This window comes from Topomyia yanbarensis, chromosome 1, assembly GCF_030247195.1.
Source record: "Topomyia yanbarensis strain Yona2022 chromosome 1, ASM3024719v1, whole genome shotgun sequence".
NCBI classification, from domain to species: domain Eukaryota; kingdom Metazoa; phylum Arthropoda; class Insecta; order Diptera; family Culicidae; genus Topomyia; species Topomyia yanbarensis.
In genome coordinates, this window is record NC_080670.1 from 201,623,149 (window position 1) to 201,645,834 (window position 22,686).

General features: G+C 44.9%; 1 protein-coding gene across 1 annotated transcript; it reads left to right on the forward strand.

Annotated features, from left to right (window-relative positions):
* Positions 1-1,926: 1,926 nt before the first annotated feature.
* Positions 1,927-14,861, forward strand: LOC131688256 (mucin-2). Its single transcript, XM_058972447.1, has 5 exons — positions 1,927-2,040; positions 2,123-2,290; positions 2,348-4,890; positions 11,689-14,186; positions 14,374-14,861. Exons 1-5 carry the CDS (start codon positions 1,998-2,000, stop codon positions 14,606-14,608), a joined length of 5,487 nt encoding a protein of 1,828 aa, XP_058828430.1. The 5' UTR covers positions 1,927-1,997; the 3' UTR covers positions 14,609-14,861.
* Positions 14,862-22,686: the final 7,825 nt, after the last annotated feature.

A 22,686-nucleotide genomic window follows, 5' to 3' on the forward strand; every position in this document is an offset into this window, starting at 1 on the left:
TTCGCTGAGAAAAGTTATTAACTAACGAAGCAGCATCACTTCAAAACAAGTGGATTTTATTATTAATCATAGCAACCCTGTTTGAATAGCTGTATCTGCCATACGGGAGCGGTAGGTGGTAGTTTACATTTTGTATAACGATGGAGCTATTCAATCAGGGTTGCTATGATTAATAATAAAATCCATTTGTTTTGAAGTCATGCTGCGTCTTTAGTTAATAACTTTTCTCAGCGAATTTTCACAAACTTACAATTTTCCACGAATGTGTTCAGTAGAAGAATACCTTTAGAAATATATAGTGTTCTCATGAATTGATTTATGAGAGGATTTTTTATGAATTTATTTTCTATTTTAACCGATTTTTCATACTAGTTTCCACATAAACTTTGAAATTTTTGGAGGGTCCGTAGACGCAACCGATCGGTACCAAAATTTGCACAATTACTAAGGGCCATAAAAGGAGCCAGTAGGGTTTAGTGGAGCTAAAAGCCAAAAATTAAACCAGTCTACTGTATATAGAGGTACCACTATATTACCTATCACCGTATACCCCTCCTGAGCTAATTGCAAAACGCGTGTCGCAATACGGAGAAGTAGAATCCGCTACACCTGATACTTGAAGAAACTTCTTCCCGGATATTCCCAATGGACGATGTGGGTCGATCGAGCTGTTCCCTCCTACTTGACTATAAAACTCAAAACTCACGAAACGCTGGCAGTTTACAGTTTGTCAGAATACACTAAAATCAGGTATCCGAAAGCGAACGTGCACCGTGAACAGTGATGCCATTTATATTCACCACTCTGCATCGATTCCGTCCATCGTCCGTTCACACTCCCGGTGACCAAGTTAAATATCCACTGCAAACTATACTGCAAACATGTTTCACTAAAAACCATTTAAAATGATCAGGGAATACGAATATGATATCACACAATTCAATATTTATTTTTCAAAAGGGCTAAAGAGATTATTGCAAACAAAATTGTTTCGCTCATTACTACGCAGCAGAGTGGAATTTTATGAAAAATTCACGTTAATCCCAATCTTTATCCCTACTAGAAGCAATTTCAAATGTTTTCAGCGTTGAAATTGTAGCAATTATTATCTGAAATCAGCAAAACAAGTTTGTTTACACATGTTTTAGCCCTTTTGAAAAGTTAATGCAGAATTGTGCATAGGGTCGCTGAGTATATTAAAGTATTCTGGTTGCAGTTGAAAACTGGAAAATCCAACCAGTGACTTTCGTATTTTCTCTGGTTCTAAACAATGGAATCACGTCGGGAGTATAGTGCGCTGTATTCGTACAATGATGCACTATACAGCGCACTACTTCCGACATCATGGATTACCACTAAACAAGAGAAAAAACTATTGTCGCTGGTTGGATTTTCCAGGTTTCAACTGTAACTATAATATCGTTTGGTTCCATTTTCATAAATTTCTATTTTCACCGAGGGTGTAAATATGCTTTTAGTTTTGTTACTCTATATACGGTGGAAAGAAATATTTTAACAGGGAACTTAAACTTCAAAGCTAGAAAGAACCCCAAATTGTATTTGCCTTCATAAAACTACACAAATTTGGAGGTATTAAGCAGAAAAATGAAAAGTGAATGTGCGAATTGTCCAAAATGTATGGATGAACTAATCACGCTGGTTACCCTAATTTGTCAAACTTCAATTTGTGTATCTACTACCTTTTGAAATGTTCTCGCACAGTCGTCAAAATTCCCGCGAGGGCTAGGACCGTAAAAAATTGCGCGCGAATGCTCGAACGTTGACAGCTGGCTGTCATCACACAAACAAAGTTGATACTTTACTCGCTTGGGTTGTAAATATTTTCGTAGCGTTCGCGAATCTACGCTAAAAAGTGATCAATTTTCCGCCGAAAATCACTTCGAAATGTTTCGAAAACTAGTCGCACACGCGGGGATGCGAATCTGCGCTTGATACATTTCGATTTCGTTGGCAATTGTTAGGAAACGGGTGAAAAAATGGAAGTTGTTTTGCACTCGGAAATCGCCCGGGTAGTTTTGGGTAAGTCTGATAGGTATTTTTTGTTTTTCCTGTTCCTATTGCATTGCGTTGTACGAGACTTATTGGAATCATCCGTCGGTAGCCTACCTGTACGAGCAAAAACTAAACCAGGCAGCGGAAGAATTTTGCAATTCCAGCCAACATCTAAGGGAGGAACGGAAGGTGCTGAAACGGGGCTATCGTCCAGTTATGTATTCCAGCCTTAAATTAACGGATTTATTCCGGGAATACAGCGAGATTCAGATGAAATGTAAGACTATTTAAATTGTTAATCTTTAAAAGGAAGCTAAATTTTATTATTTTCCAGTAAAAAACTTTGTTGAAAAGTTTAACGTTGGAGTTTCAATTCAAAGCGATTGGACGCTAATGAAGAAAGTTGACTTCCTGTTGTCAATGGTGGCACGAAGATGTAATCGGAAGCCAAATTCTAAAGCAGCTGTTGCAGAAGAGGACAGCGAGCTTCAGCGGAGACAGGTATCGGGTGCAAATGGTGCTAGTCGGCGAAAGCGAATAAATTTGTCGCCTCCACAATCGATGGCCAGTAGTAGTACCCCGGAAACTGGTGAGCCGAGGCTGAAGCGGATTTGTTTAAGTCAGTCTTTCATTGTGTTGAATGAAAGCGCTGTTGCGGTGGGGAATAATTTGTCGAATCTGTCGCATATCTCGCCCATTGAGGATGGGGATTCCAGTCGGGATTCGGTCGAAGAGGGCGTAGATGACTGTCAGCCTAAAGATGAACCAGAGAACGAGGAGGAGCTAAGAAAGTTTCCACCAATCGATCTGTTTTCGCAGACGTTGCTGGAAAACGAAAGCTACCCGGAGAAGCTTGCGGATTTGATTAACAAGGGGTTGGAAACGTCCCTAAATCAGCAGCAGTCGGATCCTATGGAAGGAACTTCTCTGAAAGCAACGAAAGTAGATGAATCATCTAAACAACAGAAGCAGGATAATCATTTGCTGAATTTTAACTTTGAAGAATTGATATCCAACATTGTCAACAATGCGGTAAAAGATCCAGTTTTCGACGACATGATGGTTGATATCAGCAGCAAGGCTGGTAAGGGCGAAAATGAAAAAGAAGATGAAGTGGAAGAACCGTTGCCGGTAACGGAAACACCACTCAAGGCCAGGCTGAGGAAAACTTGTAAAAAGAATTACAACTTATTTTCTGCGACGAAGAAATCGACGAAAAAAGTAAGCGTAATTTCGAATGTTCCATATTCTGGATCCTTACCGGAAGTCGTAAGTGCCGTCCCGCCCGAAACCGTTTCTGTTGCTAGAGACATCGTTCAACCGACTGTTTCCTCTACGGCGGAGGAAGATCCGACTCCGGCCGCTTCGACGACTCAGTTCTATGTCATTCAACCGGACAACTCAACGAAAGTGATGGACATCAACCAACTGCAGTTTCCTACCCACCAACCACTCAGCGTAGCTCAAACGAACACGCTCCCGCAGGCACCGCCAACTTTGCTACCCATTTGTGGCACCGGGATACCGGAGAACACCTACTTCATAAACATCCCCAATTATTACTTCGATCCTAGCTCGCAGTATCCGGTGGTACTCAACACTTACAACTCCTCACTCGCGGAACAGTTAGTAAGTAATTCGGCGATTTCCTTGGCTGACACAACACCCAGTCCGGACAAATTCCTCATTTTTCCTTCCTCTTCATCAACTGTTGCTGTCAGTAACAGCACCTTAACGACGTCTGCTCTCAACACGTGTAACGTATCGACGGCCAACACGGTCACCGCCATCAATAGTATAAGTTCCGCATTTGTACCGATTCAAGCCAAACCGGAAGTCAAACGGACACCTCCAAATTTTATCGTCACCAACGCCGAAACTCGGTGCTCCTCTACGCCGAGCAGAAAAGCCTCACACATTCGGATACTGAACTTTCACACACCTGCCAAACATCAGTTCCCACCGACAACGACTCCTGGGTCCGCTCCGGCTTCCGTAGATCATCGCATAATTTACCCGTCTCGAATCCCGAAACTGGAGTGCATTGATGAGAGCTCCCAACCTCAACCGGAGCTTTTGAATACCCCTTCCACTAGCCAGATCACCCTCGCAGGTGACTGGGACTCGGTCCACGGCATAGGGGCTATCACTTCCAGCGCAGCCCCTGCAAATCCAAATTCCGTCTCGAATACACCGCGAGTAGCGAAAGATCCTCGTAGTTGCGTTCGAGTTTTGTCACGTTCAGCCAGCGAAGATGGGGACAAACCGAACACACCACCGATGGTTGAGATACCCATCACAGAAATCCGCAAGCAAATGCCATCGATTACCAAGACAAGAGTTACGGCTCCGGCTCAGCCAACCACGCCTCAACCGGTCAATCAGATCGATATGGAGGAGTGGCGACGAATCCGTTCCGTTTCCAAGTTTAACTTCGATCAGCATCTGCGGCAAGTCGAGGAGCAGAAACAGTTACGCAGCAAAGTTCCCAAACCAAGGCGCAAAAAAGCTCCTCCGCGAAAGTCGCAGGATACGGCTAGCGCCGCGGATGCTTCTGCTAATGCATCGGCGGAAACCACTATCGAGGGAGACCTATCGATAACGGAAGCGCACGCGCAGATGCTCGAGGATGCACTGGCTTCGGCTAAGAAAACCGGTGCCGCTGCTGGGAAGACACCGGCTAAGACACCTTCTAGCAGGGTGAAAGCACCGGCCCAGGACGAGGAAGAACAGCCAGAGCCGAGTAAGATTTATGTTAAGTTTACGTCCCCACGGAAGAAGACTCCGGCCAAACGGCGACTGTCGAAGAGTGGTGGTGGTGGTAGCAGCAGTAGAAAGTCGGCTAGAAAGAGAAAGTCTAGCAGTCCGAAGACGAAGGTGAGTTTTTTTTTCATTTTTCTTTTTTTTTTGCTATTTTAGTGCTATGATACTAGGTTAATGATTTGTAAAAAATGGCGGAAATTTTGAATTTTTTTTTTCGATTTCTTTTGTATAGGGGAAAAGGTTATTATTTCAAGGTGATCATCTAGCTCTGTTTTCTCTGGTTCGTCGTTCTTCAAGAACTTGTGAACTGGTTTTTGCATTTTCTCTCTTGAAAACCCGAAGTAGTGTTACTTTACATTTTTCTCCACACCGAAAAAGACACATGGCTTCTTAATGGTTGAGGTTGTGTTTAAATATTTTAGTGACTAATTCTATTTTCCGCCAAACAACAATCCCTGGTCTACCGATTATGGTGTTTCCGGTAATTAGGAATAAAGGTTGTTGGCCATCATTTTTTTTGCCGTCCCAGTCAATGACGGTCTGATTTTGTCGGTAAAGTAGGGCTATCGGGACCGATTCAAGTCGCTTGCATTCCACTGTGCTTGCATAGTAGGCTTAAAAGGATTTTTTTTTTCTTCTGGCGTCTGTTGAGAAGTGTCGGTTTTTATCCAGTGAAGAAATTGACCGTTAGGCTTCTGAAGATAACCTCATGGATCGATTGTACGGGACTCTGAAAGAAGTTTTACGCACCTCGATTTTGGACAGATCGACCCGGCCTTGCTATCAAGACCAATATTTTAATGGTATAATACTTTTATTATACACATCCCCGATGCCTACCGAAAATACTATCTGATTGAAAATGCCCGGCTTTTTGCAAGGAAAATATCATCCAGAAGATATCGTTTTACCAGAACAGTTTCTACCGTGCGACCAGGACGTCGTATGAACAAGCATACCAGCAAATTTAGTGGACGGCTCTTAAACTCAAGCTCAACAAAATGAAAGCTGCTTCGGAAACAACTGTACCTGTACCAAGGAATACGGAACAGAAAGAAATGCATTCAAATAAGACGTGACTAAAATAACCACCATGATGAAATTAAGACTGGTGTCAACTGGAACTATTGGATAATGTCCGTCACTCGACCAACTTCTTTTTGTTCAGGGCGAGATTTAACGAACTCGTTTCCCGAATACTTGCGATTTACTCGAGGCAGTTGAAGTTCCATCGATGCAAAAGTTTTGCAACCAGCACACAAATCTCTTCGTATCAAGGATCTCGTGCGGGGGTAGAATAGTCCATGACTCTAGGGACAGCGTGTGACCTATCGGAAAAACACATCTTAGAAAACTCTGCCGATAGTGGGTCCCTCATGGAGACCTATTCCCATGACACACTGACGGAATCTGTAAGAGGAATCTGGAGAAGTCCCGCGTCCTTGAGAACAGCAGCATTTCCTCTCGGGTGGGGTCATTAATGAGGGTCTCTCTGATGGAGTGTGATCATTTATAGTGCTACCGGAGGTCACCGAACTCTGGATAGTTCACTACTATTCGGGTTTCACGTATAACACATATTGGTGGAGAGACACGCGATACGATGTGGACATGGGAGATCCTCATGTGTCTTACTCTGAGTCGTGTCAGTACTGATGGTTGTCGGCCGAGTGAACTTTTGACACGCTGAACGTGCCCGGTACTGCCATGCCAGTGACACACAAAGACATCTGTTATATTTAACTTCGTATGGCCCAAAATGCTAGAACCTAGTACAAGGCGGGTGAGCATTTGCGGGCGTCTCTCCCCCTGGTCGTCAGGCGATCGCCATTTTCAATGCCGTCGATGCCGCAGTGTTCGGGGACCCAACAAATTGTGGTGAGTGGGTCATATTTGGCCTCAATAGCCTGAATAAAGGGATGGCGATATTTTCCACGGCTCAAGGACAGATGATCGCCTAAGAGACATATAGTACAGCGACGGTTTTTGGGTTACAGCGAGCGTGATTACCGACGCTTCTGCAGAGTACACCGAGCAAGGCGCCTGTAGGCGGAAAGAGAGCCCTTCCCCTATTTCGCTTACTTCTATTCTGACCTCATCACCGATCGTGGAGCCGTCGGTGAATATCCGCACGTGATTGTTGTACCTGATGACCATCTCTGTCGGATGTATTCAGCTGTAGCTTCTCTACCGGCAGCACCGGTGCTTGGCTCTGTAGACAGACTAGGGTCTAGGTTGGGTCTGCGGTCGTGCCAGGCGCTGTCAAGAAACTCGGTGGAGGCGGGCGGTCAGTGACAGATCCACGCTTGTGTATTCCTGATGAATCGCGCTGTCTGTAGCCCTCTCCGGCAGAACGCTCCAAAAATCCCAGTGCTCTTCTAACGAAGCTGAGTACAGCCGCCCAACGAAGGGGGAGAATCTCGGCCTCTATGTAGGCTTACTGGGAAGCTGGTTAGAAGCAGCGCAGGTTGTTCCGTGGAATAGAGGGCTTAAAACGTTGATAAGACCTTCCATATTGAGGGACGTTAGCTCTACTCTGTAGAATATCTTGCTGTGGATTAACACTTGGCTAATGATCAGTTCGACGATTGCAGCGCCTGAGTCGGCAGCGATCACCTTAATTAGTCGCAACTGGTTCTGCCAATCGACTTTGATTCGTCGAAATTGTCACGCGAAGGCGAGGCGACGGTCCACGGTTATTCTCATGATTTTCGGTTCATTACTGTAGAGAACGACTGCTCCTTCCAGCAGGATCGGTCTGCCTGTTGTAATATGACAGGTTAAAACCTACTGATAGCGCCCATCGGCTCACCGCCCTTGAAGTTTACGGCGGGTTCTTTCGATGGTCCTTTCTATCGCGGCCAGCACGAGGTCGTCGACGTAGACGAAAAAATAGATACCCATCGGCAGGTTGGCGGACAAAGAGTTCGTGTCCATCATGAATAGTGTGTTGTATGTTTTCGCCACGTCGCGAATAGCGATGTCGGCATGCAGGCCATCGGTTACATATTCGCGTTCTACCTCTCCAAATCTAGCGAGGTAGGCACCGGTTCTTGCTCCACGTCGGAACGTGTACTGTCGTTCATCCAAGAGTTTACACTTTTCCAGTAAGTCTATCAGCCGAGTGTCTTAGCGAAGCAGAGGATTACCAGTACTTCCTTGCAGAAAGCGGGCATCGGCTCGCCACTTCTAACGCGGCTAATAGTGTCCAATATCGCTTGCTTGGCTGCCGGTGGGGAATCCAATCTGGAAGACTGTACCGTGTACCGATTCCAATGCCACAAAAAGTTCACTTTCGGTGAATGGCTGGTTATATACTTGGCCTGAAGGTTCGAACTAGTCTGATCCCAGCCCTCTGCTTGATTTGTAGGAACGCAGGTGCGAGAGCGGCATCCGCAGATCGGGAATACAACTTGGTGATCGTATGGATCGCTACGACTCCTTGATCTTTCAGTTCATACAAAAAGTTCATCGTTGGTCATGTGTTTGGTGTCGATGTCGTAGACACCCTGAGTGACTTACTGGGGGAACCAGACGCTCAGTGCGCTGGTTATCTCAGATCCAAAAGACGAACTCAGAGAACAGTATCGGAACCAGATAGAGAGGAGCGCAAGGCAGTGTTTCGGAAAGCTAGGGTCGCTTTAAAACGGAAGCTTAGCAAGTTAGATTGCCACAAGAAGTTGTTGCCTACGAGATGTAGACGCCAATTCCTAGGGTGACGCGTACCGAGTCATAATGGCGAAAACGCAGGTCCCGTCGACGCCAATCGAAGTGCCCGAGTAAGCTGAATATAATTGTTGAGGGTCTCTTCCTGAAGCATGATGCAACTACCTGGCCACCGACATCGTACGGCGAAGAAGAAGGAGCTAACATGGACGATCGGTAAGTGGGTAATGACTAAGAATGAACTGAAATCAAAGAAAGTCCCCGGCGTTGATGGAATACCAAACGTGGTGCGAAAAGCTGCGATCCTAGTATACCCGGATATATTTCAGGATGGTGCTGCAAAACTGTCTAGATGAATGCTGCCAAAGCTAAGGCGCGATCCGGCCTCGTACAGTGTTATATGTTTGCTGGATACACTCAGAACATTAGTTGATCCTGAATAGCTATTTCCAGAGCAGAGTACTGCTGTACGAGACGAACGAAGGACAAAGACACTGCAGCTGCCCAAGAAAATCGTGGATTTCGCGGACGACGTGTCACTGATTGTGATGGGTGAGACAATGGACACGATCGAGAGCTGGATGAACGGGATCAAACTGCAAATAGCTCACCACAAGACGGAGCAAAGTGGTTCAACGGATACAGATAGACGTCGAAGGGCATGTGATTGAACAGAAACGTGCAGTGGTAATTGACGACCGGTTGAACTTCAACAACCACGTCGGCTGCCCTAGAAGCAGTACATCTGCTATCTAGTGTTTCGTCATCGATATTGCGATATGGGTTTTCCACCTGAGGTGCGGCACTGAAAACCAGGGGTTTCCGCGAGAAGCTGAACAGAACGTTGCGGCTGACGGTCGTACTAATCGCGAGTCCGTACAGACCAATTTCGTCGAAGGCAGTATGCGTTATCGCCGAGATGATCCCCATCTGCATCCGCCTGGCGGAGGATATCGAGTGCTACAATCGGAGAAACACTAGAAACGTGAGGAAGATGGTCCCACCAATTCAATTTGACGGTGAGGTGGCAGCAGGAATACGGAGAAGGGAAGGTGGACTTATCGACTCATCCCAAACCTGTCGACGTGGGTCAATAGAAAGCACGGGGAGGTAAACTTCCACCTGACACAGCTCCTGTCGGGCCACGGCTGCTTCAGGAAATATCTTGATCGGTTCGGGCACGCAAAGTCGCCATTGTGCCTGGGGTGCGAGAACGTTGATGAGGCACCGGAGCATGTGGTATTCGAATGTCTGAGATTAGATGCGTGAAACGGGAAGGATTCTAACATCAACTCAAATAATGTCGTCTGCAGAATGACAAGCGACGTAAACGTGTAGGATGTGGTGACGCAGATCTCGACCGACTTGCAGCGGAAATGGCGTGATGAACAGCGAGCAACGGTTTCGGGAGAGCAATCACCGCCGGGAAACTCTCCGCCAAGGTAGGCTAGGTCCACTGTCGGGGCGCCAGCAAAACGAACGCCGCGTTCCATCCGGAATCGCCAAACCGACCCTGGAACGCTACCGGTTGGCGCGATAGAGATATAGCAAAAAGCAAAGAAGAATCGAGGATAGTTGCTTTCGGCGGAGAACTCTCCGTCGTCGTAAGCTGGATTCACTACCGGGGTCTAGACTGAGTAAACCGCAACGAGACACCATCAGTTGCGGGTTGTCGGGACACCAGCAAACCGGACGCCCTGCTCCATCGGAATCGCCGAACTGACATCGACACCTTGCTCGTTGGCTCGGCTTCGGCAAAATTTTGCTCACCGGGGAGTCCGTCGAAGTAGGCTAGGTATATCGTCGGGGGCTAGACCGAGTAGTTCGCAAACAATTCGGAAGCTGAATGGTCCAAAGAAGGAAGGGCTTAATGGAGCTGGTATGCCAAAAAGGCGCCGGATAGGGGCCAAAGGGCTCAAGAAATTGTAGTGTTGAATGGTACAGAGGAATAGAAGGGTTCAGTAACATAGCCCCCCCCCTCCTCCCCCTCCACGAAGATGTAGTTCCTAGGGGCGAAAGGCAAAAAACGAGTAAGGAGTATTTTTAGTGGTAAGGCACGAAAGGGAATCTTACACAGTGCCAATACGCTACAGGCTAGGCTTTTGAATCCTTTTAAATCTTACTATGAAAAAAAAACACGCTGAGTGATATCCAGTGTGGGGTGAGAGACCACTTCAATCACTCGGATCAAATCGAGCTTTGTATGCTTTTGAGGTCGTCCTCAAGACATACCGGGGACCTCCAACCTCTTTCGTGGCCGAAACCACCTTTGTCGGATCACATCCTAACATACGCTGAACCAATTCCAAAATCGTGAACGGATCGGTTATCAGTCGGGCATCGAACTCACCATCCGATGCTGTAGCCCGCAGTAGCAGGGTCTTCCTATCGATGATATTGTCTGAATTTAAGTATTCTGGTAAAGTCCCACTTAAAGAGGGGCCGCTGTTCCACGAAGCGGAGAGAACTAGACCCCTGTTGAGTTAGGAGCGTTTGTGGCTCATCAGGTGGGTGGAAACTGGTTTTTTTGGAGAAGCACCACATACTATAATTCGTCTATGGAGCGGATTACATTTGTTCGGTTTGAACACGCGCGCGCGTTCGGTTATTTACGGTTCGTACTGGTGGGTTTATCATTGTCACTCAACTCCTTCGGAGTCTGTACGCCTGGTATCGGTGGGAGAAAGCCTATTTCGAATTTCGGTACACGGGACTTCGCACTTGTATAAAAGAGCAGCTGGGAACTAATCGCCGAGGCCGTATCGTTGTATGCATCAATCAGCCTATATATTTCCTATAAAGAGACGATCACACTTCAGGTTGACACGTTCAAATAAAGGAAACAAACTGACCATTATGTCAAAGCATGCTAAGATTTCAACATCGTCTATTCGCGAAATACAAAAAGAACCTTGAATGCAAGTTGTATTGTATGAAAGTTTTAACATCATACACTGTGAATTGTGATGTTCGATTATAATTTTATGCGCTTAACCCTCAAAAAGGCAAGGGGTCTCAGAGGCCCGGCTGGTTACAGTTCTAAGGATTGATGAATTTTTGATGAGAAGTACAAATGATCGAGCATTTTTGGGTGCTCACTGATAGAATAACCAAAAAGAGGTTTATAATTTCACTGGGTCTTAGGGGCATCTTGAAGTGACGATTTTAGATAGCCTTTATGAGGGTTACAAACTACATAATTGTTACGTGTCATCCGTGAATAATTATTATATTATTATTTTCCAGGTCACGGAGAAAAAACGAACGGGGAAGGATAAATCAAAGATAGTCAAACTGGAATCCTCCATTGAACCGGAACAAGAAACTGTAGTCGAAGAGCAGCCAGTTTCTGCCACAGAACCAACAGCTCATTCTGAAGAGCAATCGGTTCCTTCAACAGAACCACCAGCTCCACCCGAAGAGAAACCGACTCTTCCTTCAGAGCCACCCGCTCCCCCCGAAGAGCAGCCGACTCTTCCTTCAGATCCACCTGCTCCTCCCCAAGAGCAGCCAGCCCTTTCTGTAGAACCGCCTGCCCCTACCGAGGTGCCACCGGCTCTTCCCGTCGAACCACTTGCTCCCTCAGACCCTCCCAAAGCGGTAAAAGATCACCCCAAACTACTGGCGAAGAAATCCAGTGCCGAATACACACGCAAAGAGCAAGAACAGCAACAACTGCAGCAGGACACTGCAGCATCGAACAATGATCCAACGCCCCAAAAAAATCCAGATAAGTCTGAGCCCGCACCGTTCCACATACCGACAGACTGCACGCTCGCATCTTCCCTGCTCATGCAAACACCGTTCAAAAACGAAATGGACAGTTTTCCCATTACTCCACGGTTTCTCATTCCCGAGCAGCTCCTGGACACACCGATGACCAAAATCATGCGCGACCTCAAGGGTCTCGATGCCAGCTCGTCGATGACGAAATCCTGCGAAATCCAGACTCCCAACTTCCCCATCACTCCCGGGTTGATCAGTACCCCGAAATCGACTAATTCGGTGAGTCCACAAAGCAACACCGGGGGAGGATTTAGCTCCCGCAGAACGGATTACTCATCCGGCAGTTCGTACTATAAACCCGACGAATCAGAAGATTTAGATAAAAATCTCGAAGCGATGCTGCACGGTGAAAGAAAGAAGCGAATACAATCGGAAGCCACCACTACAGCAATAGAGGAACTCAAATGCTCAACAGAAGAAGAAATTCAACAAGAAACGAAAGAACAACCTGTATTGGAGCCTGATCCACCAGCACCTCCTCCGCCACCGGCGCCAGCGGACCCAAATTCTTCGAGTTCTGATTCAAGCAGCAGCTCTGATTCCTCCTCCGATTCTAGTAGTGCAGCCAGCACCCCTGAAAAGACACCCGGCAAAAAGCTACTTCCACCGACTACCGCAAGTCCAAAGACCGCCACTCCAGTGAAGTCTCCCAGTCCTAACGAAGTTCGCCGTCGTTTCCAACTGGCAGAACTAGAAGCAAAGAAGCAGCGAATTTTAGCCTGTTTGAAAACAACTCATGTCCCTCCTCTAAAAAGGATCGAGCGGAAATTCATCGGCCCCCCTGCATTTAAAAGTAGGAAAGTGATCGTTACTCGTAAAGAACAAACCTTGAGCCGAGTTTCTGTGAAAGCAGCCCAGCCTCAATCATCCAGCAACCGAACCCCTTTCATTGCGAAACCGCACCAAGCGACTCCTTATCAAACAAGATCTACCTCCGCCTCGTCAAAACGCAAAAATCCCACGCCCCGCAAAATTATCCATCTAGATGAAGTAATCAGTCCTGTAAAGAAATGTTCACCCCGGAGAAAAGCGAAAACGACTACCATTCCGGTTCCAGATTCGCCCCAAGCCAAAAAAGTCCCCCTCAAAACAGACAACCAGCTGATCGAGGGGACGTACGAAAATGAAAATCTCACGCGATTATGTTACACCCCCGATCAGGAGCAGTCCTGTGCGGAAACGAATCCTCCGGGGCCGGGCAAACAGATTTACGCCTTCCGAAGTCCCGATAGAGAAAAGGACGACAGCACGACGAAAAATGAAGCTACTCCCGAATCCAACAAGGAGAACCAATCGCTGGAAGTTGCCGACAGGAGTGATCGGACGGAAGCAGGTGAAGTACAAAGTGAGGAAGAGGAAGATGTGGACGATTATGACGAGTGTTCCTTTAAATCCTGTTACGAAGACACAGTGTCCGGTTGCTATTTTGGTTTCGTTTTTGATGAGGAAAAATCGATCCGCACCAGCGTCGTCGAAAGTCGGCTGATAAAAAAATTTAACATCATACTTGACGACAGAAAAATTTGCCTCGACGCACAGGAACCAATCTGTTTTTTAGAACAGCAACCAGTGGTGTTGGAGAGTTCAAAAAAGTCTAGCAAATCCTCGAAAAGTTCAACTAAAAAGGTATCCAGCAAACCGGCGGAGGTTCCACCCCCGAAAGAATCTGAAGCAGCTTCATGCGCTAAAACGGTGCCAGCTGTGACAGTCCCAGTGAAAGCCAAATTTAACGTCATATCGGCAGTGAGGAATTCAAAGCATACGACAACGGGGGGAGCATCCGCGCAACACCGGAGTTCATCAGTCGGTGAAGTTAAAAAACAGCCCCGGGAATCAGTGACGTCCAGGCCGTACCAGGGCAAGGAAACGGGTTCTAAAATTGACGAGCAACGAGGGAATGATAAAAAATCAACTGCCGCAGCAACTGTCGAACCGAGCAAAAGGACAGAACACAGTAGGTGAGTACGGAAACTTTTCCACGAAACCTGTGGGTTCAGGCTTACGGTGAATTCTACTAACGAATGATTGATCTAATAAATAAACAAATTTGAATGTCCGCTAGTTATTGTTTTCTTTTCAGCTCAAACCACTACAAGTCGGTTATCTTGTCTCAGTAGAATAATGGTATTTTGTCATCATTTACAGATCTCCGTCCCCAAAAATGCCGCTAAAACTGGACATGAAAAAGCGCCAACAAGCACAACAGTCAGTTCTATCGAGTGCTATCGTACCGAAACAACAGCCATCGCAACCGGCATCACCAGCGAGGCAAGCGTCCTCTCCTGTGCCGCCAGAGATTCCTTTGAAAAAGGAATCGAAACAGACAAAAGATATACCAGAATACGACATTGCCGAAGTGCTTACCCTCATACATGGGTAGTGGCCGGCAGTGATCCTGAGTGATCTAGATAATGTCCTTACGTGAACTATTATTTGACGAAAGCTTACATCCTTGTACCTATAGCATCCGTTGGTAATTTAGAAAACAAGGTTTTTCTCCGTTAACTCGTATGATTAATCGCTTCTTTCTGTTGCAAGTACAATTTAGTAGGCGCAGTTTAGTACTGTACAACATTTGCATAGTTTATGCAAATGTGTATACTAGTTTAGTAATACAAAAAACGCTTTTATTATATTAATTTTCTAACATACGTCATTTTAGTATACCGATAGAGAAGTATCACTCGTACATAGCACATAGGCTGGCTAATATTTACAACCGTTACTCGCCGTCAAATATGATGTCTTTTCATGAGCCCCAGCCAGGAAGGATTCTTAGTGGTCATTAGGATCGTAGCACTGGCCTTCCAGTTAAGAATCGGCTACGAAGTCTGTTGAAACAGGAGGTCAAGTTTCGCAACGAAATGTAGCTTTTGTTACATCGTTTCAGAGCCTTTTAAATTTGGATTCGTTTTTACTTCTGGAGTTACTCCTATCTGATATATTGTAAAGACATGAAGCAAGAAATTTAGCAACGTAGAAAGCATCTTCGAGCCGTTCAATTTCTAGAGATCTCGGCACGGAAAGAAATCAAGTTAGCTAAACAAAAATCGTGGGAAGATTTGGTGATTAAGATTTCACCGAGCATTACAACGACCAAACTGTAACGTACAGTGATCACTGCGTAGTAACCGGCAGCAAAGCACTGTAGTACTCTAGCGAGCGAATGACTTTAGACAACGAGCAAAATACTACTACGAAAGATCGGCGACCACGAGCTTCCCTCCATCCTTTCAAGCGAAGGTACACTAACCTGAGACCGATGATGTGTACAACACCGACATCACTCTGAATGAACTTTTGTGGGCTCTTGACAAAAGGCGAACGGTCTCAACAGGGCCTAACATGATCGGCTATCTCCATCTCCAGCGACTCCCGTTATTTCAACGCTATTTGGCGCAACGTCGCTTTCTCGTTAGTTGTCGAATGGCTTTAGTTATTCCTGTTCCATACCCAATTGCAACGATTGGCCACCTGCTGATTTCTGATCGATTTCACTCACTAACTGTATGGTATAGCTTCATAAACAGACGACTGATCGTCCAGCTGGAGTCAAGGGTGCGTCTCGAATAACGACAACACCCTCTTTTCGTTCTGGACGTGGTAGTGATACGTACTTTGCAAAGCTAAAGAGATCGCCCCCGATAACCGATGAGCATATGCTTACGACACAAAATTGGGTGCATGGAATACTTCGCATACTAAAGTCCTGGATAATTCATGTTCATATGATCAATGTACCACAAAGCATTGTATAGGAAGCGACTTGTCCGATATACATGAACTGGGAAATTGAGTTCCATACGTTTATTTGCACTGTTCTTCGCGCGAGGAAACCGATCTTCACAGTGGTTACAGCTGGGGTTACAATAAGTAAATAAAATTTAAATGAAGCTTTAAAAATGCGTGTCTATCGGGTCTTGTTGACGCAGCTTACTGCTGCGTGTTGAAATTCTCTTCCTCGGTGGTGAAACATTAGCTGTGTTGTTCGCCGCAACTTGGGGGGTCATTCGGTTTGCCTTATGTCGCATTTGGCGTTAGCTGAGGCTTCAGTCAAACTGATAACCCCCCAGCACAACCAGCTGAACGAAGTTTTTGGAAAAATCAGAATGTGCCAGTTTTAGAGAACACTCCGGTCTTCGACGAACGTGGTAGTTATAGGTAAGTATGGGTTGACAGCGCACCCCTGACACAACGGACCTCAGTTTAAAGGAAGCCTGCATAAACGACAAAGACTGCATCAGCGGAAGCTTGTCTCACGTGCTATACACAACCGCCTCGTATCGCATGCGACTTACGAGCTGCAAACGCGAGATGCGGATCCCTATCAGGAATAGGGCGCTGAAGAATTTGTATTTGTTTATTTGGGTTTTAATCATTAATTCATTCGCCCGTAAAAGAAAAAAATTACATAGTAATGGTTATAATTCATTGTGTTTTTTCTACGACTTTACTTTGATTGTTTCGTTGGTGGTGGTGTTTCTGTTGCTTCGTTCATCAGGGCCCCGGGAATCCTCTCCAGCGCCCAGCTGGGGGGGGGGGGGGGGGGGGTTGGCAGAGGGCCCACGGTGGGATGTGTTAGTTGCTGTTGGGCCGCGGGAAACCTCCCCGGTTGCCTGAGCAAGATCGGCGGAGGGCCCGCATTGTTGTGGGTGTTGTTAGATTCGATGGGCCGCGGGAAACCTCTCCAGCACCCGGTTCGAGTGTGGCGGAGGGCCCGCGGTTGGTGATGGTGGACCTGTTGATTGTTCCGTGATTCCCCCTGGGTGGTTAGTGGTGCTAGGCGTTGCTCTGACGGGGCTGTCTTGGTGGGCCGCGGTGAACCCTCCCATCACACGGTCCGGGTGTGCGCAGTATTAGTTGGCGAAATTCCTACACTCAAAAAAAGTAAACGTTATGCCTATTAATTTTACACATAGATTTTTGCAATTAACGGAGGCATATAGACACTATTTGCTGGCACATAAACCTAATGCGTGTATTTACAAGAAATATTAATCTTACATTCACATTTCATAACTATTAGGCACATAAAACCCCATTCTATAACAATATACACATATAACTTATGTGTGTGTATACATAGTTTATACAGTTGACACATAGAAGGTATGTGTGCGCGTGATAACAATAGCATTTCTTCTTCATATGAATTTTAAGCGGTTTGAAGCAAATAGAATTAACGTTTAGATTTTTTTCAGTGTAGTTGTCTTTGTTGCATGTTTGTTGGTTTTTATTGTTTTATAATCTGTCGAGGAGTCCGGCGTCTTTTAGAAAACAGATTATAATCAGGGAGGAAATCCCTGACCGGGTCGTTGGACAGGGCGTCTCTGATGGATAGCTGGAGGTCGAGTCTTGACTGAAGGTCTTGATATTCTAGGCAGTTAATGAGAAGGTGCTCCACAGTTTTCCGGGTCCCACATGTGGAGCGGGGACGTTGGACACAGTGTGCGCGTGGGTGATTCTAATGTGTCCAGCTCGGAGTCTGAAGAGAGCTTTTTGTTCCTGCATGTTGTTTCGGTCTGTCCATTTTTGGTGGGTGCCTTTGATTTTTTGTAGGTTCCCTTGGGATGACTGCCAGTGCCTGGTGAAATGGGTTGCTACTTTCTGCTTAAATACTCTGATGATGTCGCAAGTAGGAACTTCTTGGGATATCATGGTGCGGGCTTACGTCCGATGGCTGCCAGGCGATCTGCCTCGCATTTGCGCTGTGGCCGGGGACCCACACTAATGCGGTGAGGGTGTCGCAGCTTGCTTCTATTCCTTGCACGTACGGGTGTTTGGAGGTCCCTGTCTCGAGCGCAGTCAGGACCGAAAGCGAGTCCGAAAATACAGCCGTGGGTTTTTTGGTGATTGCAGCTGTAAAGATGGAGCAAGAAGCTGACAGGCGAAGCGATAGACCAGCTCCGATTCCGCTTACGCCCGCTCCTACTTCCTCGTTTAGCTTGGAGCCGTCGGTGAATATATGTAGGTGATTGTTGTACTTCTGGTTGATCAGTGGGTCCTACCATGGTCGGTCCCAGACCCGATGCAACCGAGTGATTTCCGGTAGGGGTTCACTGGTGTAGTTGGCGTTGATGCCTCTCGCGCAGTGTTGAGGATGAACCCAGTGAGCAAATTTTCTGGCAGAGACCGCTCTGCTAGATTTCTGTAAGTTTTGGTTTGGCAGCGCGTATTCAGTATAGTTACTATATTCATAGTTAGGCGGAGACACTGAGCGGAGCCAATTGAACATGTCAAATGCCGGAGCCAATCGAGCATGACGTCACATAACATGTTTTCTTTGGATGTATATGGAAAAAGTATTGTGATTATGGTAATAACTATTTTACTCTTATCTTGTGTTATCGAGTATATAGAAACGAAAAGAACCAATTTTTTTCTGTAGCAAGAAAAGATATTCGCACAAGTATAAAATCATATCATCAGACCTTCGAATTGGTTTTTCTATTCGTGCATGTAAAGTTCTTACTCACGACGACAATGAAATTATTAAGCTAGAGCTTGAACATTTACATGGGATGCCAATGTTTTCTTCCTGAAATAAGAGCTGCCAGTTTTCCGGCTTTTGTGTCCGCCTAACTCTTAATATAGTAACTCTAGTATTCAGTATTTCTGCGCGTATCCAGTCGGGTTAGTTGAGCTAGGGCGAACTAGAGTTACTATATTAAGAGTTAGGCGGACACAAAAGCCGGAAAACTGGCAGCTCTTATTTCAGGAAGAAAACATTGGCATCCCATGTAAATGTTCAAGCTCTAGCTTAATAATTTCATTGTCGTCGTGAGTAAGAACTTTACATGCACGAATAGAAAAACCAATTCGAAGGTCTGATGATATGATTTTATACTTGTGCGAATATCTTTTCTTGCTACAGAAAAAAATTGGTTCTTTTCGTTTCTATATACTCGATAACACAAGATAAGAGTAAAATAGTTATTACCATAATCACAATACTTTTTCCATATACATCCAAAGAAAACATGTTATGTGACGTCATGCTCGATTGGCTCCGGCATTTGACATGTTCAATTGGCTCTGCTCAGTGTCTCCGCCTAACTATGAATATAGTAACTATAGGGCGAACTCGGTTTCGCTCGCGTTTTCTGCTAGGATAGGATCCGCCAGCTGGCTTCTTCTTATATTTTACTAATCCCTGTTGAAAACGACATACCCCCACTCGACCAATGTTGCCAAAATATTTGTTTTGTTTCGGTCGTATATTTGTTCTGATTAAAATATTCTATATTATGTTCCAATTTCATGGAAAAATCAAAGATTTAGTCTTTATATCCGCATTGAAACGATCATAACGTTTTTTTTTCATCGGAATACAGCAAAACAAAATAATATATATTCGTTGTTGGACATTACGAAAAATATCTTCACGCCTCTTCATTTTTGTAAGTTGCTTTCTGAGTCAAGCAACCTCTGTCACAAGAATAATTTTCTCTGTTCGGATTTATTTTAAATATTCTAAAACTACTTTTCTGCAAGGTTTAATTTTTGTTTTGGAGGAATGTATAGTTTTTTACATGTGATTGTTTCGGAGAAAACAGCAGTAGAAAATACACTCTCCTATTTACACCGATGATCGATTCAGTTGAAAACTGTAAAATTCAACTGTATCGATAATACCAAAGGAAGAACAAGAAGCGACTTCCGGGATAACTTTATCCCTGTTTGCTCAGTACTTCCAATTTACTCGGTACTGGAACAAAGACAATTTTTACATGAAGTTCAAAATATTTTCATACTTACGCTACACAGCCTGTTGATTTCGAAAAGAGGCATTTCCGCATTACTCCGCACACAGAACAGAATCCACGATAACCGCGCTACCGGATCTGTCGGGAATTTCAGTTCTGGATAATATGTTTGATTTCGTCTGCCAAATAATGCCTGCACTTCATAATTACAGACGGATGTTATAGAGAGAAAGCGGTATCTCGAGAAAACAAAAAAATCAACACGGTTAACAATCGTCGTTTTATATTTGATATCACAATATGACAACACTTCCAAGCAGCCCTTTAGTACTTTTAGTTTCCAAGCCGAAGGTTTGCCTATGTCACTTTCGTCCAATCACGAGCTGGTTCAGAATTCGACATAGATTTTTCATTAGGGCTTAAATCGCAAATGTAAATAAACTGCGTTTTCGCTATTACGACATTACGCAACAAAAATACTACAAGATTGAGGTGAAAATTAGTTAAAATGGTTTTTAGTTCGATGTATAATTAAAGAAAACAAAGCGGCGAAACATGCATTTTCTTCGAGATTTCGACTTAGGCCCTTCTTCTCATATGGAATATAAAGGCCAAACTTACATTTTTAGACAGAAGCGGGCGTACGGTTATTATTCACAAATAAAAGAATAAACGGCGGTTCTGTTATATAAATGATAAGCAATATTTACTATGATCATGTCTACTCGATAGTTGTTGCACATAAACATTCGAATATTTCGATATTTTCATGAAATTTGATGAAAAGATTCACGCGCCCTTTCTTTTACATTGGGTTTCTATGCGCCCATTTGCTGAGCCCTATTAAAAAGTATACTGTCAAGCTCGCCCATTTACCCAGCCCTACCCAGCAAGACAGAGTCAGTTTAGCCCATTTACCGCGCCCTTCTGAAAATTATGTACACGGTTTAGCCCTTCCGCAAATGGTGGTTGCTGAAGGGCGAAATCACGACTGGGATGCAAATTGGGCGTAAGCATTTTTTTAGTTTCTACCCACTAAAAGCACATAGGAATTGAATTCTTTGTTATATTGTCATAAGGTTTAACGAAAAATGCTTCCGGAAAAACACGGTCATAAAGTAATTTATACCTACAATAAAAACTACATTTAGAAAACCTTCGCCGAATATTGAAACTGATTTTTCTCCATTTGAGTACATTGCGACTTAGGCCCTAATGAAAGATCTGTGTCGAATTGGTTCAAAAACAGAAGACAGAGCTGGCGGATCCTATCCTAGGTTTTCTGGCAAATTTTCATAGGAACCGAGCTAAACCTTGGCTGAACTCGGACATAAACTGTGCAAAGATCCTGGCAATTCCTACCTGGTATAATTTAGCACGAATCGAGCAAAACATCTGACAAAGATGTGGCAGGAAGCGTGCAGAGATCTTGGCCGTACATTTCTGGCTCGATTCTGGATAAAAGTGAGCAGCATCGGTTGGTTTAACCGCTTCTGTCAGAAACGGTTGTTACATTTGAGCGAATTCGTTCCCAGAATTCTCGCACAAATCGCGCAAAATGCTCGCAGAAACTCTGCCAGCATCAATTTCGCTTTGCTCAACTTTTGCTAACTTTCTGCTTGCCACGCTGACCGGGAAGCAGTCGTTGCCAGATGTTTTCTCGAGGTAGAGTAGTGCTCTTTTGAGTGCAACGACGGCAGCCTCCCATCGGAAGAGGAGTATTCCAGCCTCGACGCGGGCAGCTTCTGCTGGGGTGCTGGGTAATAGACCTGAGGCGAGTCTTACCGCCTTGTTGTACAATGCCCATCGATGTTCCGGCAAGTCAGCTCCAGTCCATAGAAAATGCGGCTGTTGCATCTGGTGTGTCGGGTGCTGATGGCTCGTACTAGTCTCTTTCTACTTTCACAGTCTTTTTTGAGTTGGCGGAAGTAGGGTCATTTTCCTGTCGATCACTATTCACAGGGCGCTGAAGAAGTAAAACAAGGCGAACTGCGTTTTGAAAAATCTTTACAAAACAAACAAAGAAATGGTGAAATTTTTCAACTCATCTCGGACAGAGCCGTCAATATCGTGTCAAACACTTACATGATGAAAAGTTATAAATATGGATCCGCTACAGATTTGTTTCTATGTCATTCGTATTTGGCTGCTTGGAGCGAACGGAGGGCTATTTAATGCCGAGAAGGAAATATTTGTGAGCTGTACACGGTTGGTGGATGAATCAATTTGTATCGTTACGTGCTACTAGCAGAGGTCATCATTTTCATTTCCGATGGGTGGAAGATAGCATACACACACGAAAAAAACAGATTAATCATATCATCAATGACCGAAGCTCGTTCGTGATTGGTACCCGCTATTTTCATGCATCAAGCCGCAAATCTTGAATCGAAAGAATTGTGATTTCACTCGGTTTTATCGGTGTCCGGAGACTGCATGTCAACACCGGGAGAGCAGGTAAGTATTATGATTCGTGTCTGTGGATTAAAAAACAAATCTCCTACCCATAAAATATTTTCTTTAGCAAACAAATTAGCCCTTATCAAAGCTATCAAACCGATCAGAATTAAATTTGATTTTTTTTCATTCGGCAACTATGTTTTATCAAAAACGTAGAAGGCCAAAAAAGATATATTTCGTACTTTTCATATCACAAACCAATACATTCATCAATTGAGCCAGTGGTTTAATTTGTAATGTGACATATATGGGATTTTCGATTGATTGACACCGGTGTAGTGGATTGCACTGG